The sequence below is a fragment of the Gavialis gangeticus genome, unplaced genomic scaffold (genome assembly GCF_001723915.1).
Source record: "Gavialis gangeticus isolate Ggan-Ray unplaced genomic scaffold, GavGan_comp1, whole genome shotgun sequence".
Classification (NCBI taxonomy): domain Eukaryota; kingdom Metazoa; phylum Chordata; order Crocodylia; family Gavialidae; genus Gavialis; species Gavialis gangeticus.
This window is the reverse complement of record NW_017729006.1, coordinates 10,669,078-10,684,125: the sequence shown is the minus strand read 5'-3', so window position 1 is coordinate 10,684,125 and position 15,048 is coordinate 10,669,078. Positions and strand designations below refer to the sequence as shown.

The following is a 15,048-nucleotide window of genomic DNA, read 5'->3' as shown; positions in this document are numbered from 1 at the left end:
AGAGTGGGGACTGTCCAAATCTCCAAAGCTCTCTGAATCATCTTACAGAGCTTCGAATCAATTCAGACCTTTTTATTGGTCTCCCAATTCAATTCAGATTCACAGATTTGGCCACCAAATCAGGCCAAACCTCCTCTGAATCTAATCAGCATTCAAAGCTTCACACAGCCCTAGTAAAAAGCATCTGGAACAACTCCCTAAGATGAAGTGAAATACACAGATTAATAGTTTGTGTTTAAAAAGATCTTACAAGCCTGGACACCAAACTCACCCCTCTTGTGAGCAGGTACAACTTCTGCTGCAGTCAGAGGGAGTTGTGCCTGCACTGGGAGTACATCGTAGAGGAGGCAGTAAATAAGATGAATCTGACTTGAGGAATAGCCTTGCACAAGGAAAATTCTCAGGTAGTGTAAGCAGCAGCTGCCCCCAACTACTGGCATAGCCCTTGGTGCCTGTAAACAGCTAGATGTGAATTAGATCAACCTTAAACCTGTCCAGGGGCTAGCCAGAGACTATTTCAAATTGCTCTTTCACTCCTGTACTCTCCATTGTGGTGCAGTACTGAGAAAAGTAAAATCGGACTGCATCTATCCTCTTGCATCAACACAGTTATCTGCTACATTCCAAACATTCAAGCCTGTCTAACCTATTTAAGGGAATGCAATTACAGACACGGCACTATGGGAGTAATTCAGCAAGCAGAGCCTTATTCACTGAGCAGCCAGTTATATAAACAGATATTAGGTTGCGTTTGTAGGTCTGGCAGTTACGCACGCACTGTTTAGTGGAAAAGTGTATACTTAATAAAGAACCACCGAGACAAACAAGGTTCTCTTTTATGTAACCTTTTCCAGACTAAGACTTCGCTAAAGCCAGGAGGTGTTTCTAGTGACCACTATAAGAAGAACTACATCTAAAGATAAAGAAAGGAGTCTAGGAAGGCTTGATTTTAACTAAAAAGACAGTGTGTCAAGATAATGGAGAAGAATAAATAAAAATATATTCAACTCCTGACGAAAAGGGGAATTAATTTTGTTGCCAGGATCACATCTCTGCCTCTCTTTTCCCCTATGTAATGGGTATATGTTTGTGTCTGGTGACAGAAACTAGCAATGTATAGTTTGCACTCCCATTAAAGGGAATTAAAAACAGGTTGTACCATTTCTTCCAAGAGTGCCTCTTGATTCATGGAGTCAGCTCAACAGTGACAAGTGAGGACTAGAAATCAGTTTTGCCTTGTATCAGCCGATATTGCCACATTATTATATCACATGCTTCAGATTAAAACTAAGATAACATTTATTTTTTTAAAACACTGAAAATATTTTCTATTACACCCTATTAATGCACTAAACATTTACTCCTACATAAATACAATTATTAATCAGCAAGCCTTTAAACTGCACCATTGGGGAACACAGGTTTAGATTCTGATTTCAGATATTGTGGATTGTTGTAGGTGCAATGCTGTTAAGGTTATTCCAGGCTTATGCTGACAAAGATCATCAGAATCCAGTTCATATATTTAACAAATTAGAGAAAAATTATGTTCCTCTCAAGTGAAGGGATGTCTCTTGGATTCAGATTGGCCTGAACTATTGAGGAACGTCAAAATGACAAATCTCAGATTTTGTTTCCAGGCTAAAAGCCATCTACAATGGTCACATTGTTCAGAAGCTGTTCAGAGGCATTTATCAGTTTCAGCACTACCTTGGACTACTATACCTTATATCTCTCATCCTTCTTCTCCGTGTAAAGGTTATCTGTACAAGTATGGCAATGGTAATAAAACAGCGTTACCTTGCAATAAATTTTAAGACCTAAGTCTTTTTGATATGGCAGCATTGACAGAAACATGAAAGTCAACAAGTTTAGCAAAGCTAAACACAGACAAGTTTCTTCAAAAACTAAATGATTTACAGGATGACCCTGTGCCAGGAACAACAACAGACAAGAAAACGTGTGCTGAGAAAATAAAGAGCCTACTCTTAACTAGATGTAGGGCAAGAAAAACAAAGAAACATCTTCCAAAGCTTATGAGACTAGCCAGATCTACCACAGCTAAACACACAGGAACAAAACCACTTTAAAAGCAGAAACCCGCTCGACACCAATGCTATGAATACCCCTGTACAATGCATATTCCAGTACTTAGAACTCCATTATCATTCTGGAGCTGGTTTATCTTTTTAATTGTTCTGAACAGTTTCTCTTGTTGCAGCAAAATCTTTTACGTGAACAAAAGCACTGTTCTCTTAGTCACATAAGAGCCTCTTGTCAGTTCTTAAAACAATCAACTCAGCACAAGAAATGTGAATCAACAACCAGACTGTTATATTTGTGCTCAGCTCTCCATCTAATAATGTGTTCACAAACAATGAGTTAAAAGCCTGAAAAACCTGGTAGTGTGAAACATTTTTTAAGCTAGTCTTGCTGATAGTCTCATTTCCCCGTTAGTCGCCAGAAATACTAGTATAAAATATGTATCGCTGAATAACAGTTCACTAAGGACCAGGAATCAGATTCCCATTATACATCCAAAGAGGTCATATATTGAATGATCAAGAAAAAACAAAACAAAAAGGATTGTTGAAAAAAGGAAAGCTTTTTCAAGCCAAACACTAAGCTTGTTTAGGCCAATAAGGTTTCAGAAGATTTCACTGCTTACCGACAGTGCTAATATACAGAACTTACTATACCTTGATAAGAGTTATACCAACAGCTCGCCTGGGTACCCTCCCTCTGATCTCATCACAGATCTTATGAATGAACTGATGCGGAATGACAAAGACCAACATGTCTGCATCTTGCACAGCTTCATTAAGGTTGGGGATAGCAACCTGTACAAGAAGTTCCAGGAGAAAAAAAGACGATCAGTCAAACAAAACAAGTTATTTGAGAGGAAATTAGAGCAATTGTTTCCCCCACATTAAAGAGTATTTTGGTTTTGTTGCTGAGAAAGATAAAAGTTATCGTGCTACATCAATGAGAATAAAAACAAAGCTAAACCCACCCATACATGCATTACATTCTTACAAAGGCAACAGCATCAAGTGCTTTGAAACCATCCAACAATAGATCTCTTGGGACACATGTTTAAAGGACTGTTTTCCCACCACTATTGTTGGTGCAATCAACTAAACATGAAAGTGACAGTAGTCAACATGTGTATACCTACCTGATTGTAGTCTAGAAATGTTCTTTAATTCAACACTGCTCTTCCTTAGTTGTTAGTCTGGCAAAATAGTGTAGATTTCTGATATACCACTGCACTCAGGAAAGTGTTATTTGTTTTAACTCAGATTTCTTCAAAAGGAGCTGTTTCATCTGCTTCCTTACATTGTTATTGTTTGTTTTTAAAAGGTTTTAGCTGAAAATAAGTCAGCTTCTTGGAAAGTCCCCTGCCAGACTAGTTTTGTCCAGCAAGTGCTGACAGACATAAGATATTGTACAGGTAATAAATAAAATAAAGTTTCCATCAGTTCTGAAGCTGAACAGCAGATGCTAAAAAATACCACCAGTGGAGAGAATCGGTGTGAAAAATCTTGTCATGGATAGCAGGCACCAACGTTACCTGGTCTGTCATACAAAAAGGATTATTTCAAATCAGGAACTGGTGTGAAATTTAGGTTTTTGACTGATGCCAATAGAACCACAATATAGCTGCAGGCTGCTGCGCTCCTCTTCCTGAAGGATCTCCTACTCAACTCCAGCATTCACTTCCCACTCTTGCTTCTTTCTAGGCCAGAATCACATTAGTCTTCTCCCTTGTCATTTACACCAGTGCAAAGCAGATATGAAATACTGCCAAGTCAGAACAGCAACATTTTATGTGCACTTTGCATTCGACCATACTAGGTCAAAGAAAGCTAGGAATCAGAATCCCTGTGTCCAGCCTGCCATTCATTTCCCTGCCCTCTCAAAAGATCAACAGTGATAGCTGCATTTTCAGAGAATCAGGAAAGGCCCCAAACTTACCATTCAGCTCCCTTCCAAATGTAGAGCAAGTCATTATAGTGGTTTTAAAGGGCTGAAGCATTAATCTGTCGTTTAATTGCATAAGTGCATACACACACAACATCTGGTACACTTGGTGCCATTAAGTTATTGAAGAGGAAGATCCATTACAGGATTGTTAGATACCAGTCTTAGCTTGGCTGCTCAAAACACTAAAATTATGCCAATGGCATCAGCAAAATAGCATGTGGACTGGAATTTGATTCAAAACAAAGCAAAAAAAGAAGAAAAAAAAGGAAACAATTTCCTACCTCACTACAGACTATAAGCAATCTTCCCCTCCCCCCACCCAAAAAGAAACTAGACCAAGTTTAGCCTCCAAATCTTACCACATTTTCTGGCAGCTTGTATCCAGGTAGATATTTTACATTTTCATGTTCATTATTTATTATATCTGTCAGTTTTCTTCCATTAACATTTTCTTCAAAGACCCACATTTTTACTGTGGAAGCAAACTTTTGCATTTTTTTCACATTACTGCCGATTATTTTGGCAACAGCAGAGCCCCTGTATGAAAGAAAACAGAAGATTTTCCAAAACAATAGTCATTTCATTCTGGAAGGAAAAAAAAAATCACTTGAAAATAAAACACAGTCTCAGGGTGACTAACCCAATTACTATTTAATATTTTTGATCTAGTAGAACAGGAGAGAAAGAAAAGGTATACCAAACATTAACACATGCTGCTTTCTCAAACAAATATAGTTAGAACTCAGTAGACTGAAACATTTACTCATAACACCCTTAATTGCTTTTTCTGCTCATCTGGCATTCACTGGGGATTCAGATAGTTCTACAAGCACAGACTGAAAAGATTTATAATTGTAATGCAGCAATAAAAGCTACCTGCAACGTTTTAAATAAATAACAAATGCAATTAAATATATATATTATGGATCACTTGATCAGGCCTTGAGACATCCTCTTGCTTGTAACAAGCGAGTAGGAAGTTTTCTTTGGCAGGGGTGCCAGCACGTTCAGTTCTGCAAAATATGAACTTCTGATTAAAACCAGAAGTGAAAGGTGTACATTTACAGTTGTGACAGTTGTGACAAAGATCTTTTAAACGTGAACTTCTGTATCTTCCTGAAATCAAAAACAATAGTTACACTGCTGCTCTTATCTTGTCCCTCCTAAGCAGGAGCAGAGTGAAGTAACTAGGATTCTGGTGTCAACTTACTTGATACTTGTCAAAACATTCTATACAACAGGGGAATTATCCCCAATTCCAGCCTGCTTTGGAAAGCAACCACGAGAGGCAAACAGTTGGGTTATTTATAAGGGAAAGACTAGGGCAGCAGAGTCTTCTTTCACAGTAACCAATTGGTTGAAAGAAAGAAAAAACAGAAGGAAAAAAGACAGTTCTTTGATGCCTGTTAATCTGCTGGGCCTCTGAACCACAGAGGAGGGCTTCCCATTTATGTGAAGCCTACTAATCACACAAGAAAATAAACTGTAAAAATACAGATGCCAATATGCAGAGCAATTGACTTGAAAGTCAACACTAGGTTCATAATGTGGGGTGTGCAGGTAGGAGGTTTGGTTTTTTTGTTAGTACTGGTATTCATTTCTCCTTTCCCTTTTCTTTACCTTTCAAGGGATCAGAAGTTACCATAGTGCATGCAAGAAATAAAAATAAAAGCGTGTGTGTTTTAGAAAGCAGGGTACAGGTTTTCCCTTGCCAACCATGGTTTTGAGTATCCACAGTTAATATTCTGGAAAGCATTTTGGCTACCATGGTATACAGATTTGAGTAACCATGGTTTTCTGTGGTCACACATCATGCCACCACCTGCCATTTTTCCCATAAGCCTTTTGTCTTGCCAGCCACAGTTCTGCTAACCATGGGAACTTTCAGGAACCTAACCCCAGCAGTTGGCGAGGGAAACCTGCATTATTATGAGACAAGATACTGTTTTAAATTCACTGATGTACCTCACCATCCTAACAGCCACTGTTTATTACAAACATAATATTTGTAATGAGTTCCATCAGATATACAGTATGAGCTTTTAATGTAGCCACGAGTGTAGGCATTTTGTCTGGTGGTCACTTTATAAGTACTGCTGGACATATTTATAATACACTAGTATGTAAAGGTTTTGACTATACACTAACAGTTCCTCTACAATCAAATAATAAAAATATTATATACTAGAAGGCTGCAAAGTACTTTGGAATACAACATTTAATTTTACAGTAGCGTTTCACGCACTACAAGTCCAGGAGGTGACAGAAAGGCAACAAATGTGTTTAGCAAAAAGAGAAAAGAACACCTCCCTCCCCCCACAAAAAAACCCCCCAAAAAACCCAAAACCTGATTCCAAATGCTATGCTACCTGCTTACTCCATCCTGGAAAGCATGACACAAGCTACTGTCCTAAACCAGTAGCTGGCAACCTTTAACAAGCCACAGATGGGAACAACTTGGCTCTGGTTCAACACAGGGCAGGTGGCTTTGGCATTGTGTCAGCAGCAGGGGATGTTGCCTGCACTCATTCTGGGGCCAGGCAGGTAGGAGCTGCACCCCCCACCACTACCCTTAGTTTCCAGTTCCCCACAGTCTAGAACCTGCACTGCCCCAATTCCCTGGCTGTGGTGCAAACAGCAACATGGTCACAGCCTGGCCGTAATGCAGCTCCTTACTGCCTAGCTCCAGAGCAGGAACCCACAGAAGCCAAACCATCTGGTACTGCAGGCTGGATCCAATGGCTTTATGGGCTGGATCCAGCCTGCAGGCAGGATAGTGCTGATCTCTGTCCTAAACCAATTACTGATTCTTAAAAGCTAGATTAAGACAAAGAAGGATACATGAGCTAGTGGCCAGAATATAAAACTGGTAACTGGGAATCCTGGATTATCTGCCTGTTACCAGCTCACCAAGGGAGTGTAGGCTATTTTCCTAGCCAATCTCCATCTCAGTTTTCTTGACTGTGCAACAGGAAGAAGGATATTTAACATCTCCCAAATGTGTGCACTACTTAGACATACTCCGAAATATTTGGAAGGACGTATACATCAGGGGAAAAAAAAGTATTGTGTTCAGTCTTAATTGTCACCAGTATTTTGCACGTGGATTTGACAGAGAAAGACTAGACTCATCCTAAAGCAGCCTTATTTTGCATATGGTTTGTTTTTTTTTAACTACACACCAGCCTAAGGGTTTGCAATTTTTGTAGCATGTATTACTTAGATAGCACATTTCATTATCACTTACTAGTTAGGGGTTTGAGCTTTCCCTTTTGTCTTCATTGAATACAATATGCATGAAGAACACAGACATCTTTGATTTTCTGTGTTTAGGAAGATTTTTAAAATCTGGATTCTCTGTTTCCCTGCTAATTTTACTTTATAGGAACTGAATGAGAAGTGAATTAGGGAAGGTCACGAGAATGACACTGAATTCTAAGTGCATAAATGGAGTGAGATTCCACTCCCCACCACCACTTATCAAACAAACAAGCCTGCATACTCCTCCATGTCCTAAAACTGACGATGTGCCATCAGAAGTCAAATCCCTGCCCTGAGAGTCCTGGTTTGGCTTGCAAAGTGCTCATGGCACATCACAAGACAAGAGAATTCCTCTGCCCGCCAATTTATTTCTAGTAAGGGAGGTCTTCTGCAGCACAAGGTTAGTCTGTAATATTGTGTGCCTGCAGTGGCTCAGTTGCATAGGAAAGCCCACAGAGACAAAAGTCCCTCATACAACATAACTATTTCTTCCAGGTAACAGTTAATGCTACTCCTGTAATAAAAAAAAACAAGGTATTTTAATTCCAGAGAACAGCACTCCCTACAGGTGCAGAGGTCTGACCAATTAGGATACCACAGACCCATTCAAAATGCTTAATATTACTTACACCTAAAGCCCACCGAGAAGTCCACTTTTCTCTCCTTTCCCACACACTTTACGGCTGCACTGCCCTCCCTTCACCTCATTTTGACAGACACAGGGACACAAGAGCAAGGCTTTAATTTTCAGGTATTAAAGTGGAAGGGAGCCATTTGTATTCTATCAAATGCACATGTATACAAAGGTAATGCAGGACATGTGTACATAACCTCCATGCCATGCTAGGGAATGCCACAGCAAAGCATGGCCATATATATGGCGCTACAGTATGGAAATATTCGTAACCCCATACAAATCTAGTAAAACATTTGAATGTCATTATCTATGTGATCACGTGCATCAAAGCTGCATGATCAAACCCTTTAAACCCAGTCCCGCACGTGACACAAAAGACAGACTGACAGCCCCTCACCGAACTTCTCAGAGGATACCTTGTGAGCCTCTAAACTGAATCTAGGCACTGTCCTTCACTGTCCTGATACAGAACACTTATCTAGCTGGGCAAACAGTGCCACTGCCTGCCCCAAGTCCGCAGACTCCCACCATAACCTTAACCCAATCTCCCCAGAATCCAAGCAAGAGCGAGCCTTCTGGTCCACTGCATAATTCTTCAGGAAGTTTGATGTGAGCAAGTAGCCTTTGCTCAAGAAGTTTAAACACAACATTGCTTTTACTCACAAAGTCAAAATATTAAGTCGATAAAGACCACTGAAAAAGAAAATCCCCAAACTTCCAAAATACAATGACCTTACTTCATAGCTCAGCTTTCCCCTGGGAGCCTCAGAGGTCCATCTGCATTCAGGAAGGGAGGGTTTCCCCCTGCCTCAATGGGCTCCTGTTGCAGGCATCTTCCATTCAGCCTGCAATGCTGAAGATAGCCAAAGAGCAAATGGCTCAGAGCTCCTGCCCTTTTGTGTAACCTTTCCAGTCCCTCTGTCAAGTGACACTTCTCAGTTTCCATCAGGTGTTCACAGACCCCTGCCAGGAGGCCAAAGTGACCTCCACATTGACAACTCAACCATCCTCAACAGGACCTGGTTTGGAATGATTATTTTGCAATGGCATAGGACTTACATCAGCAATCCTAAGTTGTTGTTTCTACTAGCTTGGGTTTACCCAGCCTGCCTTTGTAAGAAGCACTGCTTGGGTCCTCTGGAGTCTAAACCAAGTCTAGGCATGACCCTTCTACCAAGGCATCTCCAGGTACGTTCCTGGAGCGAAGAGCCCATGCCAGACAACTCTGAAGAACTGGAGTTAGCAGTCCAATTGTCTGCTCCCCTACACCTGGGTCTAGTCCTTACTCCTCAGGTTATCACTGCTGTCAAGCACACCCTTTCCACCCCAAAACATGAAGTAAGCTGGGAGGCACATGGCAGGTGTGAATAAACAGAATTTCTGCCAAGTTTTTACTTAAAAGACTCAAGCACAACAGGTTGCAGAAACTTGGTAACATTACTTTCCTATCTGAAAGGCCCTTTACTTCAGTTCACCTTTCCCTGGGAGTCCCTGGGTTCTGTCTACATTCAGGACAGCCAGGTTTACTCCTCTCATTAAAGTCTTGCTGCAGGCATGTGCCCATCAGCCCAAAGAGCAGAAGATAACCTAAGACAGCAAATACCCTGCTTTCTGTGGCATTCCCTCTCTTGTTGGCTGCTTGACCAGCTTCCAGCAGAAGTTCACAGACTCCTGCCAGGTTGCTTCACAGCCAAGGTGACCTCTACCCTGACTACAGCCTCCCTTGATAGCAAATAGCTTGACAGGATCATAATTAGGTCTGTGAGAGCTAATTATTAGAGGCTTTAGTCCCAGATGGAGGGTAAAAGACAGGGGGAAGGAAAAGACCAGTCTTACAGTCAGAGTGCAGTTTGAAATTTGGCACAGAGTTCATAATTTTGAACAGAATCAAACCACACCCAGACAGTTCCCCAGATAGTGTGCACATGTTTAACAAAGTCCCACTGAGTTCACCTACTTATACATCTAAACTAATTGTCTCGTATACCCTAGCATCCCTGTAATACAGACCTTAGAATAACACACAAATCACAAGGAGTAAAACATCCCAACTATGATCCTCAGGGTGCAGACACGTATGCACTTTCCTAGTTCACTGTTCATGAGCACAAGCATTTCCAGAATTTGGTCTTAGGCCCAAGGGTGTCACTCACATACAAACTTTAATATGAAAATTAAGCATGTACTTAAATTGTATTGATTTAATACTGTCCTGATTTGGGAAATGCTTTCCTGAATCAGGGTATTAATCAGGATCTCTCGGGGGATCCTGTGAAAAGAAAGAAAAGTTTGAATGATAAAAGCACCCATAATGAGAGACGCATTTAATAAAAAGTTGTCTACCAAGTCATTTGCTAGATTATAACCTTTTGAAATTCACTGTTTTTCTTCCACTCCTTTGTAGATAGTTTATGTCACCATGGACAGTATTGAACCAAACTATCAGTGACCTAAAAAAATGTGGCTTATTTGTCATCTTTTCTTCTCAAAGTGTAGTACATCTGAGATTTTTGCCCTCCAAATATCTGCCAGGTATGTACATGTATGCACATTTGTTGTGGGCTGAGCTGGTCCAAATGAGACAACCACAACAACAATTAAAGTTATTCCCACATGGCTGTAACTAATGGATAATCTCAACAAAGCCTTTTACTTTGATGCATACTAGTATCACACTAGACAGCTGTAGCTTCAATAAGTCTAAGTTGTATACATACTTTGCATAATTACAATATTGACAAGCTAAAAGGAAAAAAAATAATAGGAAGTTAAGGTTAAATTGACCAGGACACTAAAGTACAATTTGTCAAATAGAAACAGAAGAGTCCCTTGTCTCCTCCTAACTGAATGATTTAACTCATCGAGAAATTTTGGAGTTTTCAAAAGTTAGAGATATTATCCCAATGATATATTTAAAATTATGCAACTGTATTCTGAAGTTAGCCATAAGTCATCCCTGGCAGCACCTAGTTTTTAAAGGTCATTAAATGACCAACCATGAAGACAGATTTATAACGATTTGTACTTTATTGGTACCTTTCCACTGAGGAGCGGGTTTGTTTGTGTTTTTTTGTTTTGTTTTTTTACAGATGGGCATTACAACAGGGATAATAATAGAGTGGGAAACCAAAACAGAGAATGCTCAAAGGTATGGTTCTACTCCTATAAAAGTTAATAGTAAAACTTCCATTGCCTTCAGTGGAAAAAAAAGAGCAAAGCTGTTAGTCATTTGTCAAAAGTCTCTTCACAAGCCAATAGCTCTGGCAATAAAAGCTTGCATATTATACCTTCTATGCTCCACAACATATGGGAAACTGAAGTTCATCCGTCCTTACCTCTCATTTTTTGGCAGTAAGAGATTAATGATATATTGTGCAGTGTCCTGAAACGTCTCTGTCAGCTATCTTGATAGACAATGTGCATGCACACGCTATATAAAAGAGATCTGTGTGTTTCACAAGTTTAGACACTGCTTTCTTTAAAAATTAAAATCCTTCAGACAACAGAGTCAGCAATGACTGACTGAAAAAGAAGTGTTCAGTGTCTTTAATGTTTCTGCCAGCTGATGTCAGCAGTCCTATCACAAACACCAGGTTAAAAATATCCTATTGTAACTTTTGTATCAAAAAGTTTAACAGACCAAAGAGAACAAAGGAGAGTGCTGATTCTTCAGTTTGTTTTCCCACTGACTTCAGTGGAATATTTCTGATGAGGACCTGGAGTTGTGGAGTGGATCAGGCCTGTTGTGCTAAACATTTTATTCTTCCTACATGATTGGACACTGCTGCTACACTTTACCCCTCTTGAAAAACATACGATTAAATATAATTTAATAATATTGAATGAAACATTCAATTTATTTAACATAAGATTAAATATAACTTAATAATATTGAATGAAAATAAAATAAATAAAAACACATCCTAATTAAACACATGCAGACGCCGGCATGCTGGAACAAACGGACTCTACAGAACAACCACCACACGCCCACAATTTCTCACAAGAATTCCTAAGCACAGGAAGGGGGAAATCATGCTTTTTCAAAAAGCAAAGATATGCAAAACCTCTGTGGGACAGGTCTTGCACAGGCCAGCCTACACAGCTGGTTCCAAGTTTCAGCTGCTTGAAAACAGCTAGGTTTGAGCAAAACTTCAAAACTGGGACTGGAAGGGGCCCTCCTCCTGCCTTGGCTGTTTTGAAACAAACAGTTGTGGTTTCTCTGTCACAGAACCACACATGACAGTGCGCACAGATCTCATCCCTTCGCAGGCAACTGGAGCTCTCTGAAGCATCCTCTGTGCAAAATAGTTTTTTTCTACCTACAGGGACTTTTACCATCTTTAATTTTCCTTCAGCCTGAATAAGGGTGTGCGTGTGCCTGAAAGCTTGCAAAGAAAGATTTTTTTTGCAATTTCTTAGTTGGGCTGATAAAAGGTGCCATCTCTGAACCAAGCGTTCTAGAGGTTTGCATTTCTTTGTGTCTCAGCCCAACGCAGCTACGGAAGACATCCCTGAAGCGGCACGCGCCCTTCTCCTGAATGCTTGGAAAGAACTGTTACCCAACTGTTTTGTTGGTCTAATAAAAGATAATTACATCTCCCCAAAGAAACCACCCTGGCAATCTTGACACCCATCTTGCTGGGGTCATTTGACCCCAGCAATCTTTCCTGCCCTAGGACAGGGGGGCCAGACCCCATGATCTGTGAGGTCCCTTCCAGTCCCTAATGGCTATGAAACCATGAAACCTTTCCCGTCTATATCCCGAGATCAACACAGCTACAGCCATGCACCTGTTACCCCTAGGATTCCCATCACCAGAGACCCCCAAGGATTGATGCGGCCTGCCGTCCGACTGGGTAGCAAATGAACTTTCAATACCAACCCCTACACACCCTTCTCGACGCATGTTGCAGGCACTTCCCCCCCATCCCTTTGCTGACCAGCAGCCTTTGAAACCCACTCAGCTCGGCTGCGAAGGGGCACGGGAGGAGGGGACCAGGGCCCTGCTCCCTGGACCTTGCCCGCTGGGGAGGCAGAGGCCATCTCCACGGGGGACCAACGTGACAGCGGCTCCGGAGCTGCCGCCCGCAGCCGGGCGCATCTCCCGGGTGGGGCGCGGGCACAGCGGGAAGGTAGAGCCGCTCCGCGGCACTCACCAGTTCCCGGAGCCCACGATGCAGACTCTCAAGGGCGCGGAGGGGAGAGCCATGGCAAAGCCGCCTCGCCGCTGGACACAGCCGAACCCCCTCCGAGGGCCGCGGGACAGGCGTCGCGGCCGTACAGAGCAGACAGCGGCCTCCCGCCCGCCGGACTCCAGGCACCGCCCTTCCCGCCCCCGGGGCTGCTGGGAGATGTAGTCCGCGCCGCTCGTCCCTGCCGGGCCCCGCGCTGTGCCGGGCGGGCAGGGCTGTCATTACTGGTCTGGGAGCTGGGGTTCTCCCCGCTCCCTGACAGCTCAAGCAATGCAGGGGCCAAGCTTGGCCTAGATCTTCTGGCCAAGCCCAAGCACCACCGGCAGCGTTTTTTGCAGGGGGTGCACCGCCGAGCTCAGGGAGTGCACGTGCACCCACACGCACTCCCTATGTGTCGCCATTGCTTATACTGGTTTCAGATTCCCTGGATTTGAGATGCACTGACATTTGATACTGCCTGCCTCATAGGAGAGCATGAAGTTGACTGTTCCTTAGCAGTGCAGAGAGCTACTAATCAGCCAGGGGTCCTGGTTTTTTCCAATTTAAAAAAATCCCCAGTTTTTGGTTAAAAAAAGTAACCCCAAATCCATATTTTTCCATGATTAAAATGAAACACCACTATATACATATCTCTATATTAGTGATGTTTCATTTAAATCACAGAAAAATGTGGATTTGGGGTTACTTTTTTTTGACCAAAAATTGGGGATTTTTTTTTAGATCAAAGAAAACCAGGATCCCTGCTAATCATCAGGCTGGAGTATTTTTTTTCTTTTTTTTTTTTTAAACATTTCTGTGTTCATCTGCCATTTGTCAGCAAGCAGTATCAGCTTAAAATCACAACCTCACTGTAAACTAGCTGACATCAACTGAACTGTGAACTAGTTGACACAGCTAAAGTGTTCATACCTCCATGAAGAGATTTCAGAAGTAAAATAAAATGTTTATGTATATATTTTCATCTTAAAGAATTCTAAACTATATTACGCATTTAACATTTAACATGGTATTTGGTGCACATGCTGACCCGCACGGATCCAAATACAGAACTGGTGTCCGTACATAATGTGCTAAAGAAATGTGGCCATCATTGGGTTTGGGGCAGCAAATATTTATCAAAACATATTAATTACAGCAGCAGAGAATAAACACGTTTTGGTTAAGGAACCAGAGAGTAACTCCTACTCTTACAAAAACTACAATAGGACTTTTTATGCTCAGGACTGAGGAGACAGAAACTCCAGCTTCAGGCCCTGCCTAAACAAAGGGTACAGAGTATGGGATGCCCACCTTCTGACCTTCACCACAGAAGACAGAAGGGCTGGGATTTGAATTTGTTATTCTAGCAAGCCATTTAAACATGAGACTAGTAATAAGAGACAGATTAGTGCCATACACTTAATGTAATGTGGGCGGGAGGAAGAGACTAATAAACATTGAGGTTATGATCAGTTCATGGCCTGACGAATATGTAACTAGATTTTCTCTCTGAGTGGTTCAGTGCTCCATTTTCAGTTTCTTATTTCTAGTGATTATTCTACCTTTCATTTCCCTTATATGGATTAAAAATGTGAGATGTGACAAATGTTGCAGTACTGAGAAGGACAAGGAGGATTCCCATGAAATGCACTCAATAAATTCCAGGCAAGTTCCCGTGCAAAGTCACTACTTACTGACTTGAATCAAGCCTAGGTATTCTAGGGGTTTCTCAGATATCTATTCCTTTGACATGTGCATGAAAAACAGGGAGTCTTTTTGTAAAACTCCCTTCTCAGGAATCCAGTGAGATAAGCTGAATTTAAGATGCCAAAGCACAGAGCACAGTAGTATCCAAACATACAGCATTATAAAAACATAAGAGGAATAATTATAATGAAAACTATTGCATTTAAAGGCAAAAAACATTCTGACCAAGTTATTTAAGACAGTGATAAGTAATATTTCTCATGGAGCATTTTACACATACCA

General features: G+C 41.4%; 1 protein-coding gene across 3 annotated transcripts in view; it reads right to left on the bottom strand.

Moving 5' to 3' along the window:
• The window catches only part of GPD1L (glycerol-3-phosphate dehydrogenase 1-like), a 40,674-nt gene extending 27,509 nt beyond the window's left edge, over positions 1-13,165 (bottom strand). Inside the window, exons 1-3 of one of the 3 annotated variants that reach the window (XM_019508793.1) lie at positions 13,045-13,165; positions 4,347-4,524; positions 2,700-2,840 (exon numbers count right to left, since the gene is read on the bottom strand). In XM_019508793.1, the coding sequence (XP_019364338.1) occupies positions 2,700-2,840; positions 4,347-4,524; positions 13,045-13,097 (372 nt within the window). In that variant the 5' untranslated portion in view covers positions 13,098-13,165. Of the gene's footprint in view, positions 1-2,699; positions 2,841-4,346; positions 4,525-7,234; positions 7,359-12,780; positions 12,927-13,044 lie in introns of those variants that run through there. The other 2 variants (XM_019508794.1, XM_019508795.1) reach the window with 2 other exon arrangements.
• Between the last annotated feature and the right edge of the window lie 1,883 nt (positions 13,166-15,048).